This window comes from Ctenopharyngodon idella, chromosome 2 (genome assembly GCF_019924925.1).
Source record: "Ctenopharyngodon idella isolate HZGC_01 chromosome 2, HZGC01, whole genome shotgun sequence".
NCBI lineage: Eukaryota > Metazoa > Chordata > Actinopteri > Cypriniformes > Xenocyprididae > Ctenopharyngodon > Ctenopharyngodon idella.
The window spans coordinates 3,679,316-3,701,026 of record NC_067221.1 but is presented as its reverse complement, the minus strand read 5'-3'; the positions used below and the strand labels follow the sequence as shown (position 1 = coordinate 3,701,026).

General features: G+C 35.0%; 1 protein-coding gene across 1 annotated transcript in view; it reads left to right on the top strand.

The window, feature by feature from the left end:
- The window catches only part of LOC127522225 (uncharacterized), an 884,749-nt gene that overhangs the window by 44,063 nt on the left and 818,975 nt on the right, over nucleotides 1-21,711 (top strand). The window contains exons 13-16 of the mRNA XM_051911962.1: nucleotides 396-569; nucleotides 2,583-2,756; nucleotides 4,297-4,467; nucleotides 5,732-5,905. Of these exons, the coding sequence (XP_051767922.1) occupies nucleotides 396-569; nucleotides 2,583-2,756; nucleotides 4,297-4,467; nucleotides 5,732-5,905 (693 nt within the window). The remainder of the gene's footprint in view (nucleotides 1-395; nucleotides 570-2,582; nucleotides 2,757-4,296; nucleotides 4,468-5,731; nucleotides 5,906-21,711) is intronic.

Sequence of the window (21,711 nt, the reverse complement as noted above, 5' to 3'; positions counted from 1 at the left end):
AAACTCATTCAAACTCATTTAATCTATCTATCTATCTATCTATCTATCTATCTATCTATCTATCTATCTCATAGCAAACCCCCAGAATACCCTAACAACCAAATAGCAACACTCTAGCAACCACCCAGAATACCATGTAACATGTAGGAGAGATAAAACACAATTTTATATTAATCTAGAGTGATAAATTCACTTATTTTTGGGAGTGAGGACGGATCCAGACTTGGATTGTAACTAGTATCCTCAAATGCTCCTGTCTTGGTTTGTTCGTTTCTATCATTAAGTTTCCATGTTTTTGCTGGTTTATTAGTGACTGTATGACATTTATTCATGATTCATTTAACTCACACATGAACTGAACATGGATTTGAGTCATTTTCTCTTTCTGTCTTCAGTCTGTATGAATGCAGTTTTACAGAGAAACAGTGTGTCATCCTGACTTCAGCTCTGAAATCAAACCCGTCACACCTGAGAGAGCTGAACCTGAGCGGGAATGAACTAGGAAACACAGGAGTGAAGCTCTTATGTGACGTACTGAAGGATTCACACTGTAAACTGGAGAGATTGAGGTCAGTAACATTCTTCACATACAAGAATCAAAATGCTTAAAATCACTTTAACAGTTTAAACTAAAACATTTTATAGTCAATATCTCACAATGAGTTGAAGTCTGGACTTTAATTAGGTCATTCCCAAACTTTAATTTTCTCATTTTTCTCATGTTGTGGATCATTCAGATCAAAGACTTTCACAGCTCTACAGTTTTAGATAATTGAAACACTGAAAGTGATGTTGATGTCTAACATATTACAGTTTTTCTCAGTTGCTTTGGCACATTTCTCGAATCATCCTTACAATTTGCAAAACAGTATGTTCATTTCTAGAAACAATTTGTACAAACAGCACAACAAACTGGATTACCTGCAAAAGCCTGTAACTTGCTCAAAATCCTTAGTTCATCTTTCAAAAGCAAGTATTTATGTCAGTGAACATATCAGTGCTGTCAGAATGACAAGTCCTTGTGTCATTGTTCTCGAACAAGATAGTCAAAATGCTTAGCCATGTTGTCAATATAACAGTGATGAATATTTCATCTGTAAACTATGGCTAGTTTTTATGACAGTGATTGAAACTGCCCAAGACTGCACTTTGTCTGTATGGCATATATCAATTTTAACAGTACAAATGGACACATTACTGTATATGGGAGATTGATTGCAAAAGACTGGACAGGATTCACAGTTTTGTATTTACTGTTGGTCTGTCAACAAATCACTGTAAAATGTCCTTGTGATAAAAAAGACAAGACTATATACATACACTGTATATATGTATTCATGTATATAGTATGTATCTGTATAAAGTTCATTTAGCCTACTATACTGTACGTGTAAAGCAAGTGTAATGTGCTACTGTAAGTGTAAAAATGCTACTGTAATATTAAGATTATAGCTCGCATACCACATTAGTGTGCAGTGCACATTGCTGAAATACATACCTGATATGTCTATGAAATGCTTGAATGATTGAGGAAAAGGTTTTTCTCCAAACGTTCAGCTGCACCTTTAGACCTTCATAAGCCATTGTATAAGGTCATGATTGAAAACATTGTTTACAATAGTGGTCCTTATTTCACTAGAAACGTGCCTACGCCCTTTGCCTTATCTACCTCTTCCTCTGTTTTGCCTCTCTACCCTTCTACCACACATCCTTACTCCTCTTCTTCTTTCCAGCTGTTGACCCTGTTTGTTTCCATGATGTTCTTCCATTATCAGAAATTGTAACTCTTGTGTTGTGCTCTGTCTATATATGCTTTCCAGTTGAAGATTCATGACATGCATCTTTTAGCTGCTTTAGAGAACTGGTTGGGTCATTGGTTGATCTAATGCTTTACATTCCCCTGAATACATTAGTGAAATTCAGGATTCACCTGCAAAATTCATCAATTCAGGACACATTTACAAAAGTCTAATAATATACTTGACACATTGTGATAACTAGGTCAACCATTTTGCATTAATGACTTGTGCGATGAACTAATGACTAGATGTTTTGAGGGGTAAGACTGTTCAACAGAGAACCATATATTACATTTTGAGCAACATGACATTAGCAATTGATAATGTAGGAAATAGCAGACAATTGTACATAATCAGTTGCATGAATGTACCAAAGCATTTGCAATTTGTTCAAAAGAACGAGAAACTGCTTTTATGATGTACAAGTGACTAGATGATGTGGAGGTTGAACAAGTAGTTTTGAAAATTTCAGTTCTGATCTGAGAAATGTGCCAAAGCCACTGAGAAAGGTCCGTGTAACGCTTCACAGTTCAGTTTTCAGACCATACAATGCAAATGCAAAAATGAAAAATTTAAACCAGGCCAATTTTTCCTCTTTTTTCAATTTTACTTTTGCTAAATTATGTATTTATATATATTATTATTAACTAAGTTATATATATTCAGTTTTTGCAATTAACTTTAAATACATTTGTTCAAAGAACAAAATAAAATTCACTTTGAGGATTTCTATTGTTCAGGTTTAACTGATTAATCAGCTGGATGTTTTCATTCCTGTTCTAGACTCTCTAACTGCAGTGTAACAGAAGAAGGTTATAAAGCTCTGGCTTCAGCTCTGAGATCAAACCCTTCACACCTGATAGAGCTGGATCTCACAGGAAATGATCCTGGACAATCAGGAGTGAAGGAGCTCAGTGATTTACTACAGGATCCAAACTGTCAACTGAAGACACTGAGGTGAGACGGGATGAAATAATAAACATAATTAAGAAAAAAATGCAAGCTAACAAAATATGCAGGCTAAATATTCATAACAAATATATTATTTTAGTTATACAATAAGCTGGACAATTTGTTGCATCAAAATGATCAAGATCAGATCAGATGCTGCAGGTTCTGACATGATGATGATAACCGTCAACACAGTTTAGTTGTGGTTCAAGCTACAGGTCAAATAGACATTATGGGTCAGTATATGTGCTATTCTGGAGTATGGTATACCTCGACAATTAACATGCATAATTTTGTTTTTGTGCACACTTCTCATTAAAAATTGTAGATAACCTTTTAATCAAATTGTTTTCTGAACACAATTGTTTTCCATCAAGCCCAGATTCACCGTATCTCTACAGCAGGTCTATGAGTCTCCAGATGTTCACAAACATGTAGTTTCACAAGCCAGTTTTCTCTGCTGATGTTTCTCACTCCTCCTGCTTAAAAGCCAGAAAGATCTTGAGGCCTTAATTTCACACTCTGTATTCATACTGAAAATCATGATCTAGTGAGCTTTTGCCCTTCTGCTCTGTGGGACGTTTCTGTTCTTATGAGTTTGCTTTAGGACTGAGTGTCGCCCGAGTTTCTTTTAAATAACTCTATTAGACTTCATTTTCAAGTATTTATATATTTGAAGTGTTCATTTGCAAAAAACGATAAACGCCACTTTAAAAAAAAAAAGAACTAACTGCTGTGCGTTATTCTCCACATATAGCACGTTCTGTACCCTAAATCCGTTTGGTCAGAAAAGCCGGTATTGTCCACTGTCAGGCATCGCGAGTTCACGTTTTACAGCAGAAACCGACAAGCGCCCTTGTTGTTTGTGTACAGAAACCGATAAGTCCGTTTTAGCGAATCAGCGCACAGTATTCAGGTCAGGTGACAAGGCTTCTAGTGACTTCAGAAAGACGCGCTAGCTGAGGGAAGTTTTGTCAAAGCTGACTAAAAGTGATCGAGGATTTATAATTTCGACTCCTGTAAGACCTTGTACACCATACACGTCTTACATGATGAACCCTTGGTTGTCCGTGTGTGTGTGTCTCGATCTGTTAGTGTGCACACGTGTGTTTGAGTGTGTTTTAAATGCAATTACTTGGTTTTGTTTAACTCTGAAACATGAAATGTGGAGTTATCTGCTTTTGCTAAAAAACAAACTTTTAATAAATATAAAAAACATACTTTCAATGAACTTTAATTTTTTAATTTATCTGTATTTTTTGGAGTTTTTATTACCTAATCAAAACAACCCAACTGCAGTCTGATTGATATTACTTGGAATGCACAATAAAAAAACATGATTTGTGAGAATTAATAAAAATGGAGTTAACTGTTTTTGCAAATGAACTCTTCATTTATTTGTGTATTTAAATGTTCAAAGAAAAGTGTTACATCTAAATAACTAACTAGAGCTTGTCTTTAGTACAATAATTGAGTTTTTTATCTTATCAATCATGTTTGTAATGCAACAGACATTTAGTTGAGAACTGAATTGTCTCTTCTGCAGGTTTTTGAGTGCTGCTGCAGATGAAGCCTGTCAGTATGTGGAGAGAGTTGTGGCTAAAAACCCGTTACTCCTGAGAGAGCTGAATCTGAGTGAACATGAACTAGGAGACACACGAGTGAATCAGATCGCTGCTCTACTGCAGGATAAACACTGTCAACTCAAAACACTGAAGTGAGTATTGTTCATTTATTTAAAATATTACATTACTTTTAATTGTAACGTTACTGAAGCTGATAATAATATTTCCTCACGTATTTCAGTCGGAGCAGTTTTTTTTTCTCAGTGTCACACAGAGCCACAACAATGTAAAGTAATATAATTAAACAGGAAATTAAAAACACACAATGTAAATGTGACATCAAGCTTTAAATATTTAACTAATAATTTAATTATTATGAACCACTTTTCAACACATCTGGCTGGAAAGCTTCAAAGCTTCATGAACCTTCATCTCGCCACCACTACTTTATTCAAATAAATGTAAACAAAAATTAAAATAACAAAAAAACACTTGGAAACTAAGATACATGAACATAAACCTCACCAACAGCAGTTACAGGGAACAAAGCCAGACTAAAGACAATGATAACATGAGGGCTATATATACACACAGACACTAATGAACAAACAAGAAACACCTGAACACAATGAACCAATGAAAACGTGACACATGAAACAAGGAACCAATCAGAACATGACACATGAACAGGGGGAGCACATGACAAGATCACATGAGGAGCAAGACTGTGAGAATTATACAAAATAAAAGACATGAAAACATAAACTAAACTAAACCCAGAACAGACGTGACACTGCCTCACGGTGCAGCACTAAAGCAGATGAACCTTTTCCAAAACTTGTTTGATTGTCTTCTGCTTCAGGAAATACTTTCATTCCTTAATCTGTTAATGTTCGTTTATACAATTATTCATTGTTCATGTTCGTTCACAGTGGATTAACTAATGTTAACAGAAAACTTTTGTATTTAAAACTGTATTAGTAAATGTTAAAATTTACATTAAGGTTATTAAATGCTGTACTAGTATTGTCCATCATTGGTTCATGTTAACTAATGTAGTTAATGTGAACAAATGAAAGATTATTGTAAAGTGTTAGTGAGTCGACAATGTGTCTGAAAACAACCGACATAAACACATTTGTCCCAGTGATCAAACCAAGAGTGACATTGACACGAAACAACCTTAAAGATGATATGAAATGAATGTGTAAACTAACATAAATAGATTGATGATTTCAACCTTTGTATTGTTAAAATGTCGTAGTATATTTAAATGAACAATGTGTCGTCTTTCTCCATGTTACCTGCACCTGGATATCCCTGTTTATTTGTCAGCAAAAGTCTGCTGGATGAAGATAAACATGTTAGTTGATCATCATAGATCTGAGTCATTGTCTTTTCTCTTTCTGTCTTCAGTCTGAGTGTTTGCAGTATTACAGAGAAACAGTGTGTCATCCTGACTTCAGCTCTGAAATCAAACCCGTCACACCTGAGAGAGCTGAACCTGAGCTGGAATGAACTAGGAGACTCTGGAGTGAAAAACCTCAGTGATCTACTGATGAACCCACAATTCAAGCTGGAGAAACTACAGTTAGTATCATTATACTGTATTTACTGTTTAATTTATTTTAAGTCAACAGGGCACAAGTCACATCATTTGTAGCGCTGCATCTCCATCTGAAGAAAGATTCAGAAATGGTTTTAAAGGATTAGTTCACTTTCAAATGAAAATTAGCCCAAGCTTTACTCACCCTCAAGCCATCCTAGGTGAATATGACTTTCTTCTTTCTGATGAACATAATCAAAGAAATATTAATAAATATCCTGACACATCCGAGCTTTATAATGGCAGTAAATGGGATCAATGAGTATGAGCTGAAGAAAGTGTCTCCATCAACATCCATCCATCATAAATAAAATGGAAACCAGGGACATTTCTTATTTGAGTGGCCAAATATTGCAGAAATCTCATTTGTTATTATCTGATTAAAAAATGGGGACAATACATTTTTGAATGTTGATTTTTTTTTTCTTATATATATATATATATATATATATATATATATATATATTATTACATTAATTATTATGATTTATTTTGATTATTAGGATTTTTGGTCTGGTTTTAATACAATTCACCAAAAAACTATTACACTATTAATAGTAACCATTGTAAAAGCAGTTCAAAACAATATGCCTGTTATGTTATAACAAAAGTATGACTTTACAAAAGCACTTTACAAAAAATAAAACAACATAAATATAAGAAGATGAGATAAATAAAACGACATTTAACAAATATTTGTTTTTATTTTCACAAGCGGTTTATACTTAGGCCCTATACAACTTTTTTAAACTTTTAAATATTTTTAACTATTATTTTGCATTTTAGACACATTTTAAGCACCAAGTGTATTATTATTTACTTTATTATTACTATATTATATATTCATATCTGATTCTACCTTCACCACGTGATATAGTTCAGATGTGTGTGTGGAAATGATGCGTTGTGACTGTGAAACTTTTAGAGACGTTTAAAATTGTGTAAAACAATCCCGCACCCTGTTGAGGCCCTGTTATAAATCACAAACAAACAGTGTTACTTTAATTTAACATGAATAGTTAGTATGTTACTACACTGAAACCGTTAACGATGTTGTTTTTTTTTTGTTTTTTTTTATAATTGATAATAATGGTGCTCTGCTCTGGTCCAGGTTACGTTCTTCATGAAGTAGCGGCGCGCGTGCGACCAATAGCAGTGTAGCTGCACAGCCCCCTCTATTGGTGAATATAATCACTACACGATTGCTCCGATAACCAACAGGCTGCTGTATGCTGGTTGGTCGGGCTTTTTTGCAATGCATTTGTGGGTTGTTTTGAACGAGCTGTAAAACGGGGACATTTCCGGGGACAGCTCCAGTCGGGGACAGAACACGACAAACCGGGACTGTCCCTGGAAAATGGGGATGTCTGGTCACCCTGTCCTGGAGCCGTGTGGAGTACGTTTATTATGGATGGATGTGGATGGAGACACTTTCTTCAGCTCATACTCATTGATCCCGTTCACTGCCATTATAAAGCTCGGATACGTCAGGATATTTATTAATATTTCTTTGATTATGTTCATCAGAAAGAAGAAAGTCATATACATCTAGGATGGCTTGAGGGTGAGTAAAGCTTGGGCTTGGAAAAGCCAACTTAAGCCGGGGACACACTTAAAGTCGGCATGAAGCGGAAGTTGCGATTGTCTTTTCTTCTCTACTGTGACGTCTATCTGAGTGAAACAGCATCTGAAATGAGAGGGCGGTACTTGATTTCTTACTTCGGGAATTGATTGGATCGTTGGAAGTTGGGCGTTGCTAATAAAATGGAGGCAGATCTGAATGCCCGTTTGGGAATTTCTCTCCACCGGACTCACTGCGAGCACCTTCACATTACTGTAAGAACCTCATTTATTGAGGATGACGAGGACGATCAACGGCACTAAACAGCGAGAGAGAGACAACACCCTAGCAACCACTCAGAATATCTTAGCAACCACATATCAACACCCTAGCAACCACCTAGAGTACCTTAACTTTTTTATCTAGTTTTCATTTGAAAGTGAACTAATCCTTTAACGGGTTTGTATGTGTATCAGTAAAAAGAGCATTAAACTTTGAAGCATTTTAAACTTTGTGGCTGTAAAAGTGTTTCATATGCTGGAATCTGACAAATCTTTGCTGTGAAACAAGACAGAAGTGAGAACAGACTAAAAAACAGTGTAACAAATTGTCATGAATGGCTGGTTGTAAAGAAGCTCACGACGATGGAGAATACAATAACACTGTCTTTAATCACAAATCTAACATGTAGGAGAGATAAAACACAACCACTTCAACATAAACGACAGAACAATGAACAGACAGAACTAAGAGTTTAAATACACAGACAGAGTAATCAAGGTAAAACAGAACAGCTGCAGGAACTAATTAACAACCAAGAACACTAACTAGGGAACACACACAGACAGCGACACCATGATAATAAAACACAACAAAACTGTTACACAAATAGATTATTCTGAAATGTTACATTTATACTGGACTAATGGTACTTTTCACTAAATCTTCTTTTATTAAACAAAATGTGTATTTAGAGATTGTAAATTACACTCTAATGACTAAATAATCAATTCATGTATAAGATTTTCCTACATTAATAATGAAAATAGTCCATTTAAATGTTAATTTTTCTATTGTTTCTATATTGATCCCATATATCTAGAGTGATAAATTCACTTATTTTTGGGAGTGAGGACGGATCCAGACTTGGATTGTAACTAGTGTCCTCAAATGCTCCTGTCTTGGTTTGTTCGTTTCTATCATTAAGTTTCCATGTTTTTGCTGGTTTATTAGTGACTGTATGACATTTATTCATGATTCATTTAACTCACACATGAACTGAACATGGATTTGAGTCATTTTCTCTTTCTGTCTTCAGTCTGAGTAGATGCAGAATTACAGAGGAACAGTGTGTCATCCTGACTTCAGCTCTGAAATCAAACCCGTCACACCTGAGAGAGCTGAACCTGAACTGTAATGAACTAGGAGACTCAGGAGTGAAGCACTTATGTGACGTACTGAAGGATTCCCACTGTAAACTGGAGAGATTGAGGTCAGTAACATTCTTCACATACAAGAATCAAAATGCTTAAAAAAATCACTTTAACAGTTTAAACTAAAACACTTTATACTCAATATCTCACAATGAGTCTGAGTTCACATTATATTTGTGCAAAATTCTTCACATTATTGATTTGTTTGTAAGATAATCTCTCTTCCTCTGTTTGTGTCTTTCTAGTCTACTGGACTGTGACATTACAGATGTTTCTTCTTTAACTCAGTCTTTGACTAACTCAAAAGCACTGCAGTTTTTAAAAGATCTTGATCTGAGTGAGAATAAGATTGGAGACTCAAAGCAGCGGCTCAGACACGTGCTACGAGACTCAAACTGTAAACTGAGGTGAGGAAACATCACTGTGATATTAAAGAGATCTTCATTTACCTCTGATATGTGAACAAACCTTTCAGATTTTCATGAAAGGAAATTATCATTTAACTTTATTGCAACAAAGGGTTTGTGTGAGAACAAAATGTGAAGTTATTAAAATGTTCAACACAAAGGAGGAAAGAGAACAAAAGCACACTGTCACAGCTTTATTCAACAACACCTGCTTTATTAACTGTGTCAGTAGTGAATCATTTCAGTTTGAAAATAGACTTGGTCAGATTGTAGGAAAACGCTGCACTCCTGCTAAAATCAGTGCGTTCAGCTTCAGCTCACAGCCGTCCAGCCTCACATGAGAAATGTCTCTGTCTCTAGTGTGTTTTTACTTTGACAAGCAACACGTCACACTACTTTACACTCACTTTACTTTCAGTTATTTACTAAGAGCCCTACAAACATGTCTAAACTAGAGGACAAACGGCTTTAACTAAAGGTCTGTGTTTTAATTCAGAATATCATTTGTATTTGCTCCCTGTGGTTTATTCATACGCCGTACACTCATTAGTTTCTTCTTTACAGTCACTCAATAGGAGTCACACCAACACAAACACACAAACAGATCAACATGATTCATGGTTTAAATGTATTATATTTAAAACACAAATATCTCTGCAAGATCATGTAAAGTCAGTAATTAATCTGATTACAGGAATTTAACTTTTTACTCAAAACAGTGATTGAAATATAGTCACTAATTTGCACTTTGAACACTGATTGTTTTCTCTTCTGTTTCACCTTACAGCATAGATGAAGATAAATTGCCAAACACCTCTAGTAGATTGTTTAAATCATTGTTTAAATCTCTGAAATCATCATGAGAGGAGCAGTAATCATCAGGTGATCCACAGAAGAGTCTCACTACTGTGTCTATGAGGAGAAATAAATGTGTGATTAATGTGTAAATGTGTTTCATACAGATGGAAGAGACTCAGACTTCACAATGAAATAAAGCAGCATGTGTATTAGAAACATGTGATATTGAATGATTAATGTTGCTTTAGTATTCAGACAAATGAAGGTTTAGTTTTATTTAAAGGTGAACAGGAGGAAGAAGCTCAGATGAGTCTGTCAGCAGAAATCTTCAGGCTATTCAGTATCAGGCCTACAAATATAATAATGTTTGGATTGAACTCGTCCAAAATGATTAAAATGTTTATAATCATAAACGTGATTGTCAAGTATAGCACATAAATGTGTCAAAAGATATAAAGTCTACATGTTACTTCAAACATTTACATTATCTCTCTTACATTTTATGCACAGAATATATTTGCTTATTTTTGTTATTCTGTTTTATTTTATATTAAGTTATCTATGTGTCTGTTGTTAATGCACAGATATACAGTATATTGTCTTTGTTCTGTGGATGGAGTCTCTTCTAGTCAGACCAACTAAACATTTTACCAGTTAACAGCATTTGTGTGTCTTTCACTTGCTCTGGTCTAGATCGTCCAATGCACTTTGTTTAGCAATTATAATTTCACCACATTTACATTCACATGCAAATAAAATCATACATATAAAGTTCAGAACAATTGTTTTTGTTTGAAAAGTTCACTTGTCTGTTGTATTATTGAAGCTACATGAGCAGATGCAGAGAGATTCTCCTTCTTAAATAAAGGTGAAGTTGTAGATGTTAAACATAAAATCATATGAGCGATCTTTAGGATTGTTGGAGAAGAAATCATGCTAGGCTGCGTTTCTCTAAGCATTGTGAGCCTCCAGCTTCCAGTATGAATGAAACAGAAATGAAAAACAGAAATTAGCTCTCCATCTTGCTAAGATCACCTCATTTTGGGTGAAAATAGAAAAATAATAATACTAAAGTACTTTGTAACGTAGTAACTTGAATAGTTTTTCCAGCAAACTACTTATTTATTCTTACTTGAGTCAAATTATTTTTCAGTACTTCTTGTACTCAAGTAAATTATTTCTTAAATAGCAATACTTTCCCAGAGTCTCTAATACAGACTACCTTCTGTCCTCAGTAAAGTGTAAACTACACAAGTCTGGGACCTTGATTAATACAAATTTCAATTTCAATTGCTAGCTGCATTTATTTTTGTGCAAGTGAGATGAGTAAAGAGAATCTGTTGCATAAATCATTGTCTGTCTGGTGTCTATAAGCAGTCTGGTCCTAATACAAAACAAAAGGATTGAATGTACATAACAAATACAAACCTCAGGATCTTAGATTAAAGTCCAGAAACAGGGAATATAACAAATGCACTGTTGAAATGTCACTTAAAATGGTCTTAAACAGGATTTAGACACATGTGGTAGAATATCCTCGCTCCAGTACAGTAGGTTTCATTCAGCTGGTTCAAAACCCTCCTGAAAAACACACGAAGAAGAGGAAAACGAAAGGAAATATTGCAATGGAATGCAAGAAGTTTAAGTTCCAATGGATAAAAATTCCAAAAAATTTATAACAAATCAAGAAAATAGTCCTGACATTATATGTGTTCAAGAAATGTGGCTTAAACCTCAATTAAATTTCTTTATTCATGGATACATTGCAGTCAGAAGAGATAGAAATAAAGGAAATGGTGGTGGGGTAGCAACATTTATTAAACAAGATATTGGGTATAGAACAGTTGAGGTAAATGGGGAGAAAGAGGTTGTAGTGGTGGAAATATGGGAAGGTGTACAGAGTATTAAAATAATTAACTTTTATAATCCATGTGACAGGTTAAGCAAAGATAAACTAGAAAATATTGGAGGAAATGGAAGTCATAAAGTGGTATGGTGTGGTGATTTTAATGCACACAGCACATTATGGGGGAGTACAAACACAGATTACAGTGGATTGATGGAGACATTAGTGAGATTAGTGTGTATCAATGATGGAAGATTTACAAAAGTTGATTTGTCACAAGGAAAATATTCGATGTTAGACTTAACTCTAGTCTCTGAAAGTTTAGCTGGAAAATGTGATTGGAAAGTATTAAATCAAAGTACAGTTGGTAGTGATCATTTCCCTATCAGCAGTACAATCGGTTTAGATATAGTACAAATTGTGGTGGAAAGAATGCCAAGGTGGAAATTTAAATCAGCCAACTGGGACAAATTTAAGGAGTTATGTCATAACATAATGTCTGAATTTACTAAGTCTATGGAAGATGTAGAGGATTTTAATCATAAGATATGTGAAGTTCTTCAGAGTACTGCTAAAGAAGTAATAGGTAAGAAGAAGGCTGGTAACAGGAAGAAAGCCGTCCCATGGTGGAATGAGGAGTGTAGTGAGACAATTAGTAAAAGGAATAAAGCACTTAAGAGAGTAAGAAGATCATTTAATCATAATGATTTTATTATTATAAAAAAGCACAGGCCATAGTGAGGAGAGTAATACGGACATCTAAGAGAAATTATTGGGGGGAATTTTGCAACAATATTGGGGAAGATATTGAAATTAATGAAGTTTGGAGTATGATAAGGAAAATGGGAGAGAATAGCAGCATACCTGTATATAATGATAGACTAGTAATATCAGACATCGAACAAGCGGAGGCGCTAGCAGAAACATTTACTAAAGTGCACAGTAACTCAAATTTGTCAGATGAAATGAGGAGGTATAGGGAACAGATCCTGAGTAAGAATCCTCAACTATTGGAAGAAAAAGGACCATCTGGATGTACTTTAGATTCAGAGTTTACTCTGTATGAGCTGAAGAAAGCGCTTGCAGGGGTTAAACAAACTTCCCCAGGAAGAGATGATATTGGTTATGAGATGGTAAAACATCTATCAGAGACATCATTAAGTATAATTTTAAGCCTCTTTAACAAGGTGTGGGAGTCAGGGAAGTTACCAGCTGACTAGAAGCATGGTGTTATAGTGCCAATCGCAAAGCCAGGCAAGGATCGTACACAACCACATAACTACAGGCCCATAGCATTAACATCAAACCTTTGTAAACTGATGGAACGTATGTTAATGAGCAGATTGGTGCATATCATTGAGAAGAAAAACCTTTTCTCACCATATCAAAGTAGTTTCCAGAAAGGGCGAAGCACAATGGACTCTGTGCTCTGTTTGGAAGCTGAAATAAGAAAGGCACAAGTAAACAAGGAAGTGTTAGTAGGAGTATTTTTCGATGTTGAAAAAGCATACAACATGATGTGGAAAGAGGGACTTTTAATAAAATTAGAAGGAATGGAAATAAAAGGAAGAATGTATAATTGGATCAAGAATTTCTTGTTTAAAAGAACTATACAAGTTAGTTCTGCATTTTCTCAGATATGTCAAATAGAGAATGGAGCACCTCAAGGAAGTGTTAGCAGTCCTATTCTGATTAATCTAATGATTAATGACATTTTTACTCAGATAGACACGGGGATAGGAAGGTCCTTGTATGCAGATGACGGCGCAATGTGGGGCATGTGGAGAAGTGTGTGCAGAACGCTGTTAAAAAAGTAGAACATTGGGTTAATGAATGGGGTTTCTGTTTCTCTGTAGCAAAAACTCAGGTGATCTGTTTTACAAAAAGAAAAATTAATCCAATAATGAATATTAAAATGTATGGACAACAATTGGAGCAGGTGTCAGTAATTAGATTTCTGGGAATGTGGATGGACTCAAAAATATTCAGAAAATGGTAGACAGAGGTAAAAAAGCGATAAATATAATGAAGTGTTTGGCAGGAGTTGAATGGGGGGCATGTCGTCAGTCTCTTAAAAAAAAGTATATACTGTGCACTGAGAAGAGCAGCTATTGATTATGGCAGTATGGTGTATAGTTCTGCATCTAAAACACAACTTTTAAAGATTGAGGCAATTCAATCACAAGCACTGCGAATATGTTGTGGAGCAATAAGATCATCTCCAATAACAGCAGTACAAGTAGAGATGGGTGAAATGCCTCAAGATATCCGAAAAATTAAAGATGAGATACTGGATTAATATAAAGGGACACTTAGATAGTCATCCAGTTAAGAAAGTTCTGAAGGATTGCTGGGGAATATGAGTATAAAAAACTATCGAGCTTTGGATGGACTGCTAATGAGGAGGCACGGAGTATGGGAATTAGTGACATCAATATTGCCCCTTCTGTGGCAACTTCAGCAATTCCTCCTTGGCTTTTCCCTATGCCTGTAGTTGACATTCGGTTATATGAAGAAAAACATAACAAAGAAATATGTTAACAAATATAGCAGTGCAGCAATACATTGAACAAACATATTATAGCATATTACAGATATACACGGATGGCTCTAAAGATCCTGAATCTGGAATAACAGCAGCAGCTCCAGTCTATATACCCCAATTCAAAGTCAAAATATCAAAAAGAATTTCAGATCATATATCTGTTTTTACTACAGAGATAACAGCAATATTTCAAGCACTTCAGTGGATAGAAGAAGCACAGCCGACAAGAACAGTAATTTGTACAGACTCCCTTTCAGTTTTAAATAGCTTGTTAAGTGGAATATCAACAGCGAGACAAGATATGATATTTGAAGTGATGCAGAGTCTATTTAGAATAAGACAGTCTGGAATTATGGTAAATTTCCTATGGATACCATCACATATGGGTGTGGAAGGAAATGAGGAGGTAGACGATCTGGCTAAACAGGCTTTGAAACATGCACAAATTGACATTAAAGTGTCATTGAGTAAAGCGGAAGTAAAAGGGTTAATTGCAAATGAAACAAGAAAGAAATGGCAGAAGGAGTGGGATAGTGGAACAAAAGGTAGACGCTTTCATCATATTCAAGAGAAAGTAGGTCTAGAAAGAAGAAAGTCTGGCAACAGGAAAGAAGATGTTTTAATGTCAAGAATGTGTATTGGACATTGTTCATTAAATCAGTGTCTGCGTAGAATGGGGAAGCATGAAAATGGAAACTGTGATAAATGTGGTCAAGCAGAATCAGTAGAACACGTACTTATAGAGTGTGATTTAAACTAATTCAAGCTTTAAGATCTTTCGGAATAAATAATTTGTCTCTTCAGGTTCTGTTAGGAAATGGCCCAAAACAATCAAGGATATTTCATGAATTAATTACTTTCTTAAAACAAACAAGACTGATCAATAGAATTTAGAATAGAGTTGTATTTTTTTTTTTTTTTTTTTTTAATTATTGTTTTCGAACTTCCCAACCATTATACGCTCCACACTCCTATCCAGTAGGTGGCGGGAATGCACCATTTCAGTTGGTCTGTCAACCGCCATTAACACCAGAAGAAGAAGAAGAAAACGAAAGTAACGATCATCACTGTGAACAACATCAACAGAGATACCAAATAAACATGTTGCTCTCTGGATTTGATCCTTGCGATGTTCCAGAAAACATTCACAATGATAACCAAATCTAACACTCGCGGTCATTTATGAATATTTAATCCACAATTCATCGATCAGCAAGAGATTATGAGAACGACTCGCGCTGACAGACAACAAGAGTAGGAGGAAAAAGAGGACGTTTATATAAAATACTTATAATTTCTCTTCGTAGTGGACAAGACTTCAAGAAAGTAAGTGAGGGGGTGGGGGTGTATTTTTCAATAACCCTCAATAATCAACTTATTGAGAAACGGTTATTGAAAACGAATATGTTTCTGAAGGATTTCTCTTCCGGTTTAGGCTGTTGATTTTGTGATGCGAAATCGAAAGTATTTTTGAACCAGACATTTACAGTAAACATGTAGATGAAGCCTAACGTTTTATTTATTTATTTATTTATTTTTTATTAAATCGAATATTTCAGTTCATATATAACAATTATGATTAGTAGTTATACAGTATGATCATTATAATTCAGGTTACATTTACTCTACTTTTTTCAAATGATTCTAAAATAATTATGAATTCAACCATCATTGTGAACTTGAAGTAATGATTAAATGACAAACGATTAAACAATTAATAAAGATTGGGTAAATATGACTGTAAAATTATATTAAACTGCAATAGAGAATATAACAAATTGAGTAAATTTCTGTTTCCCAGTGAATTCATATTTAGAGTCATGAGTCAGTTAAACTCATTAAACAATCTGAAATTATTAAGACCATTCAGTTATTTTACATGACAATATATTTGTAACTCACTTTATTTTATACATTGTTTTTGCTGTTGTTTCTAACTCATCATTCTTCATTATTTTCTTCAGTAACTGCCATGTTCTTCATCTCTGTAAAATCTTGTCATTTCCAGGTCCTGCTGAACGATTGATTGTTTTCTCAAACCAGTGCTGATCAGAGGAGCGAGGAAAGGACTCTCTCTCTAAGATGAGTCTCTCAGAGAAACACAGGTAAGACTGCGTCTGTTTCACACAATCATTTTAAACTACTGGAGTTTGTTTTTTCCTGTAAATAACAAAACTTTAAACATTGTTTTATATTTCTTCAATTTTGAACTTCTTAAATTAACTCTGACATTGTCTATAAAACTCTGTTTGTCACAGGACTCTATAGACAATATCACAGTTAATAATTTGTTAATTACCTTATAAACGCGACCACACTGAATTAATCCAAATACATGACTTTGGTTTTTAGATCATAAAATTATTGACAGATATTAAGAAACAACTGTAAACTTAATTTAATTGAAGTATGTTAACAAAACTGTGTCACACACACATTTCTGCTCTCCATTTCTGTTCATTAAAAAAACTTGATATGTTCTCTTAAAATGTTCAAGGATTTTTAACATATTTAATCTCACTCATGTACAATAAAGAAATCATTAAAACAATCTGAGCCAGAAAAATAAAATGATCGTAAACTGTAAATTGTGTGAGTGTGTGCATTTCTGTGGAGGATTAGATAAAGACACGGATGTGTTTCAGACACAGTTGAACCTCCTTTACTAAAGTGTTTTTCTCTCTGTTCTTTGTGTCATTAGTGTAAGATCAGGATCACATGTGTCCAGCTCTGTGTCTCTGAAGAGTGATCGGTCAAAAGGTATAGGACAAGACTTCAGTGAGAAAACACCATCATCTAATAAAAGGTATTTCATGTTTCTAAGTTTTGGTCACACGTTGACTGTGTTAAAAAAGTTGTATCAGTGAATATCAATCATGGAACATTTTCAGATCAAATATTTATCATGTTTTCAAGTTATCAAGTTTTCATGGCTAATGTTCTTTTTTCTAGCTTTCTGTAATATTTTGCCTAGAAAATCAGTATTTTATTGTATTTATTTGATTACAGGCTTCAATATGAGACATTAGACTCAGACGTTCAGACTCACAGGAACCACAAGAATTTCAAAGACAATCTCCTGTGGATCTTCCAGGTAGGAAAACACATTTTCATAAATGTTTAATATTTATACCGAACAAACATTATTTGTTATTGAACAAAGAAATTTAATTTAATTACTCTTAATCACTTTTTCCCTTTAAAGCACTTTTTTTTTCTATTTGTGAAAAATAACAGCTGGTTAGCATGTTAGTGTTTTAATTTGATTTTTCATTTTTGCGGTATTATAATTATTGAATAAATAGTGTTGACCAAATGTAGATGTACAAATTGGTTTAAATTGTGTTATTCTGTCTTTTTTCTTACTTTTGTTTGTAGGATCTTGAGAGCAAAATAATCACATTTCTGAAGAAAGAGCTGGAAAAGTTTAAGAAAATATTACAACATGAGAACAGAGAAAACTTTGTGAAGGACTTTAATGAGAATAGATGCAGTATCAAAGCAGCAGCTCTTGATCTCACACTACATTACCTGAGAGAGATGAAGCAAGATGAAGCTGCTGATGATCTAGAAGGTCAGAGACTCATGACCATCTGTCAGATTGTCACTTATTAATGTAGACTATCTATAAAACTATAAATTAAGACTAAAACTATCTATTTTTTGTTCCTGTGTTTAGATGAGCTGATCTTCATTCATCAGCTAAAATGTGGCCTAAAGAAGAAGTATCAATGTGTGTTTGAAGGAATTGCGAAGCAAGGTGACTCCACACTTCTGAATAACATCTACACAGATCTCTATATCACTCAGGGTGGCAGTGAACAGGTCAATACTGAACATGAGGTCAGACAGATTGAAGTTGCTTCCAGGCGTCATGAATCTCAAGAGATTCAGGTTAAATGCACAAATTTGTTTGAAGCTCCTGAACAAGACGAGGAGATCCGAACTGTACTGACAAAAGGAGTCGCTGGCATCGGAAAATCAGTCTCTGTGCAAAAGTTTGTTCTGGACTGGGCTGAAGGAAAAGAAAATCAAGATATCAGTTTCATATTTCCTCTTCCATTCAGAGAGATGAACTTAAAGGAGAAAGAAAAACTAAGTTTGATGGACCTTATAACTCATTTTTTCCCAGAGACAAAAGGACTGAACCTTACAAGAAGGAATCAATTCAAAGTCCTGTTCATCCTTGATGGATTGGACGAATGTCGCCTTCCTCTGAAGTTTGATTGTAATGAGACGTGGTGTGATGTATCGTCACCAGCCTCTCTGGATGTTCTCCTAACGAACCTCATGAAGGGAAATCTGCTTCCTTCTGCTCTCATCTGGATCACCACCAGACCAGCAGCTGCCAGTAAGATTCCTCCTGACTGTATCGACCGGCTGACAGAGATACGAGGATTCAGTGACGCTCAAAAGCAAGAGTACTTCAAAAAAAGATTCGCGGATCAGAATCAGGCCATCACATTCATTGATCATGTTAAAAAATCAAAGAGTCTCTTTATCATGTGCCACATCCCAGTCTTCTGCTGGATTTCAGCCACTGTTCTCCAGAACATTCTGGAGGAGAAAAGAAATAATGATGTGAAAAACAATCAGGCTGATGAGATCTCTAAAACACTACAGGAATCAAATACTGAAGACACTCCCAAGACTCTGACACAAATGTACACACACTTTCTCCGCTTTCAGATCCAGCAGAGCCGCCGAAAATATGATGGAGAATACGCAGCAGATGTTTCCTGGGATAAAGACGCCATCCTTTCACTGGGGAAACTGGCATTTCATCAACTGGAAAGAAACAACGTGATCTTCTATGACACAGACCTGGAAGCCTGTGGTATTGACGTCTATAAGGCATCAGTGTACTCAGGCATGTGTACCCAGATCTTTAAGGAGGAAACAGGGATCATTCTTGGTACCATGTACTGCTTTGTTCACTTAAGCATTCAAGAGTTTTTTGCAGCCCTTTATGCACATCTGTTTCTAGACATCGACAAGAAAAGTGTGTTTGTTCATGAGTCTACAGAACAGGAAAACAAAAATGAAACCATGATTGATTTTCTGAAGACTGCAGTGGACGAGGCGCTCAAGAGTGACAATGGACACTTGGACCTTTTCCTTCGCTTCCTCCTCGGTCTGTCACTCCAGTCCAATCGACGACTCTTACGGGGTCTGTTGACACAGCGAGACGGCAATGACCAGAGCAACAAGGAAATAGTTCAGTACATCAAGCAGAAATTAGAAGGTAATCTGTCTGCAGAGAGATCCATCAATCTGTTCTACTGTCTGAATGAACTGAACGACCAAACTCTGGTGAAGGAGATTCAGACCCACCTTAGCAAAGGAAGTCTCTCATCTGGTGACCTTTCACCTGCCCAGTGGTCTGCTTTGGTCTTTGTGTTGTTGACATCAGAGGAAGAGCTAGAGGAGTTTGAGCTCAGAAATTCAAAAAATCAGACGAGTGTCTCATTAGATTATCGGCAGTCATCAAAACCTCCAGAAGAGCTCTGTAAGTCATTTAACATGTTTTGTCATGTTTTGCTCTCATCTGAAAAATGCATTTATCTACATTATTCTATAGTGATTCCCCATCATGAAAATTAACTTAAAGGCCCTGATATACAAGCAAAGTTCTTTTTCGTTCTTCGTTTAGGGTAAAACGAAGTTCGAATATACGTGAGCAGCGATATACTGTAATTGAACATCTGACACCACCCACACTGCTGAGAGCGACGGTTAAATGAATATGTACAAATGTTGCCCGCTTTCCTCTCAGTAACAAAATAAACACATTAAAACTGAGAAACTAGCAAGGATTTGTGGATATGTTTGTTTGCACAAGCTCTGTAATTCGGCACTCCAGCAAAGTCACGTCGCGTTTATATGATAACACTTTATACAGTATATTCGTTCGGCCTGATTTTGTTCGAAATGATTCACATCAGTTTGTACTTCGATTTCATTTGAAGTGTATCGGGGACTTTACCCAGTAAAGCCTGACATATGAAATAATAGTCTGAAAAAATCTATTTTTTTAATGGAGACAGTTTATCAAATATTTAGACAAAATATAAAAGAATCATTTAAAAATGTTTGCGTATTTGTTTTTGTTACAGATGTTATTTATATTGCCAAAAATAAAATAATTCTGAAAGGTTATGATATAAAACAAGAGATTTTTATATAACAGGCTAAATAAAGTACAATTATATTATCAGTTGGTACTCTGTATCTCCCAATAATTTGATATTTTAAATGCTTAGTTTTATGAGAAAGTGCTTTAGTTTTAATTGTGTTTTGTACTGCAATAAGTAGATGATTGAGAGATTTACAAATAAACATTTATCAAAAGTCTGTTGTATCATATTTGATGTACACATTTAAGATGGTTTTCTAAAAATTTTTTTTTTTTATCTAGTTTAAATTAAATATGTATTTCTAATTGAGTAAATATTAAGTAAAATAAATATAAATTTAATTTCAGCAATTGTTATGGATGTGTTTATACTATCATTAAATTAATGATATTTCACCCATTGGCCCTGCTCTCTAAGATATCAGCGGTCGGCCATCGGTTGACCAGTAATCAAAGAAACCTCAATCGCTTTAATCCAGTAAATGTTAATCTTAAAATATTAATAACTAATACAATTTAAGTAATTTTAGATTTAGTAGTAATTTTAGATTAGATTTAAGTAATCTTAGCTTAAATCATTAAAGATTTCATTGCAACAAGACATATACATGTGAATGCAGGGCATTTTTTCAGACATCCCTAACCCTAAAATTTACATAAACTCCAGGAACATAATATTTACATAAATTCTCAAGCTTTGTTGTTGTTGAGCAACCGAAGCGTGAGCTGTTGAAGCAACGCCTTCTTTTGGAAAGCGGGCTGCAAGCAGCAGCTCATTTGCATCTAAAGGGACACACACAAAAAAGGCACGTTTTGCTCACACCCAAATAGGGGCAAATTTGACAAGCTATAATAAATGATCTGTGGGGTATTTTGAGCTGAAACTTCACAGACACATTCTGGGGACACCAGAGGACTTATATTACATCTGTGAAGGGGCATTATAGGTCCCTTTAAGTGTCCCCAAAGAAGTGAGCCAAGGCAACAGTGGCAAGAACCCAAACTCCATCAGGTGAAAGAAATATAGAAAAAAATCATTGGAGAAAACCAGGCTCAGCTATAAA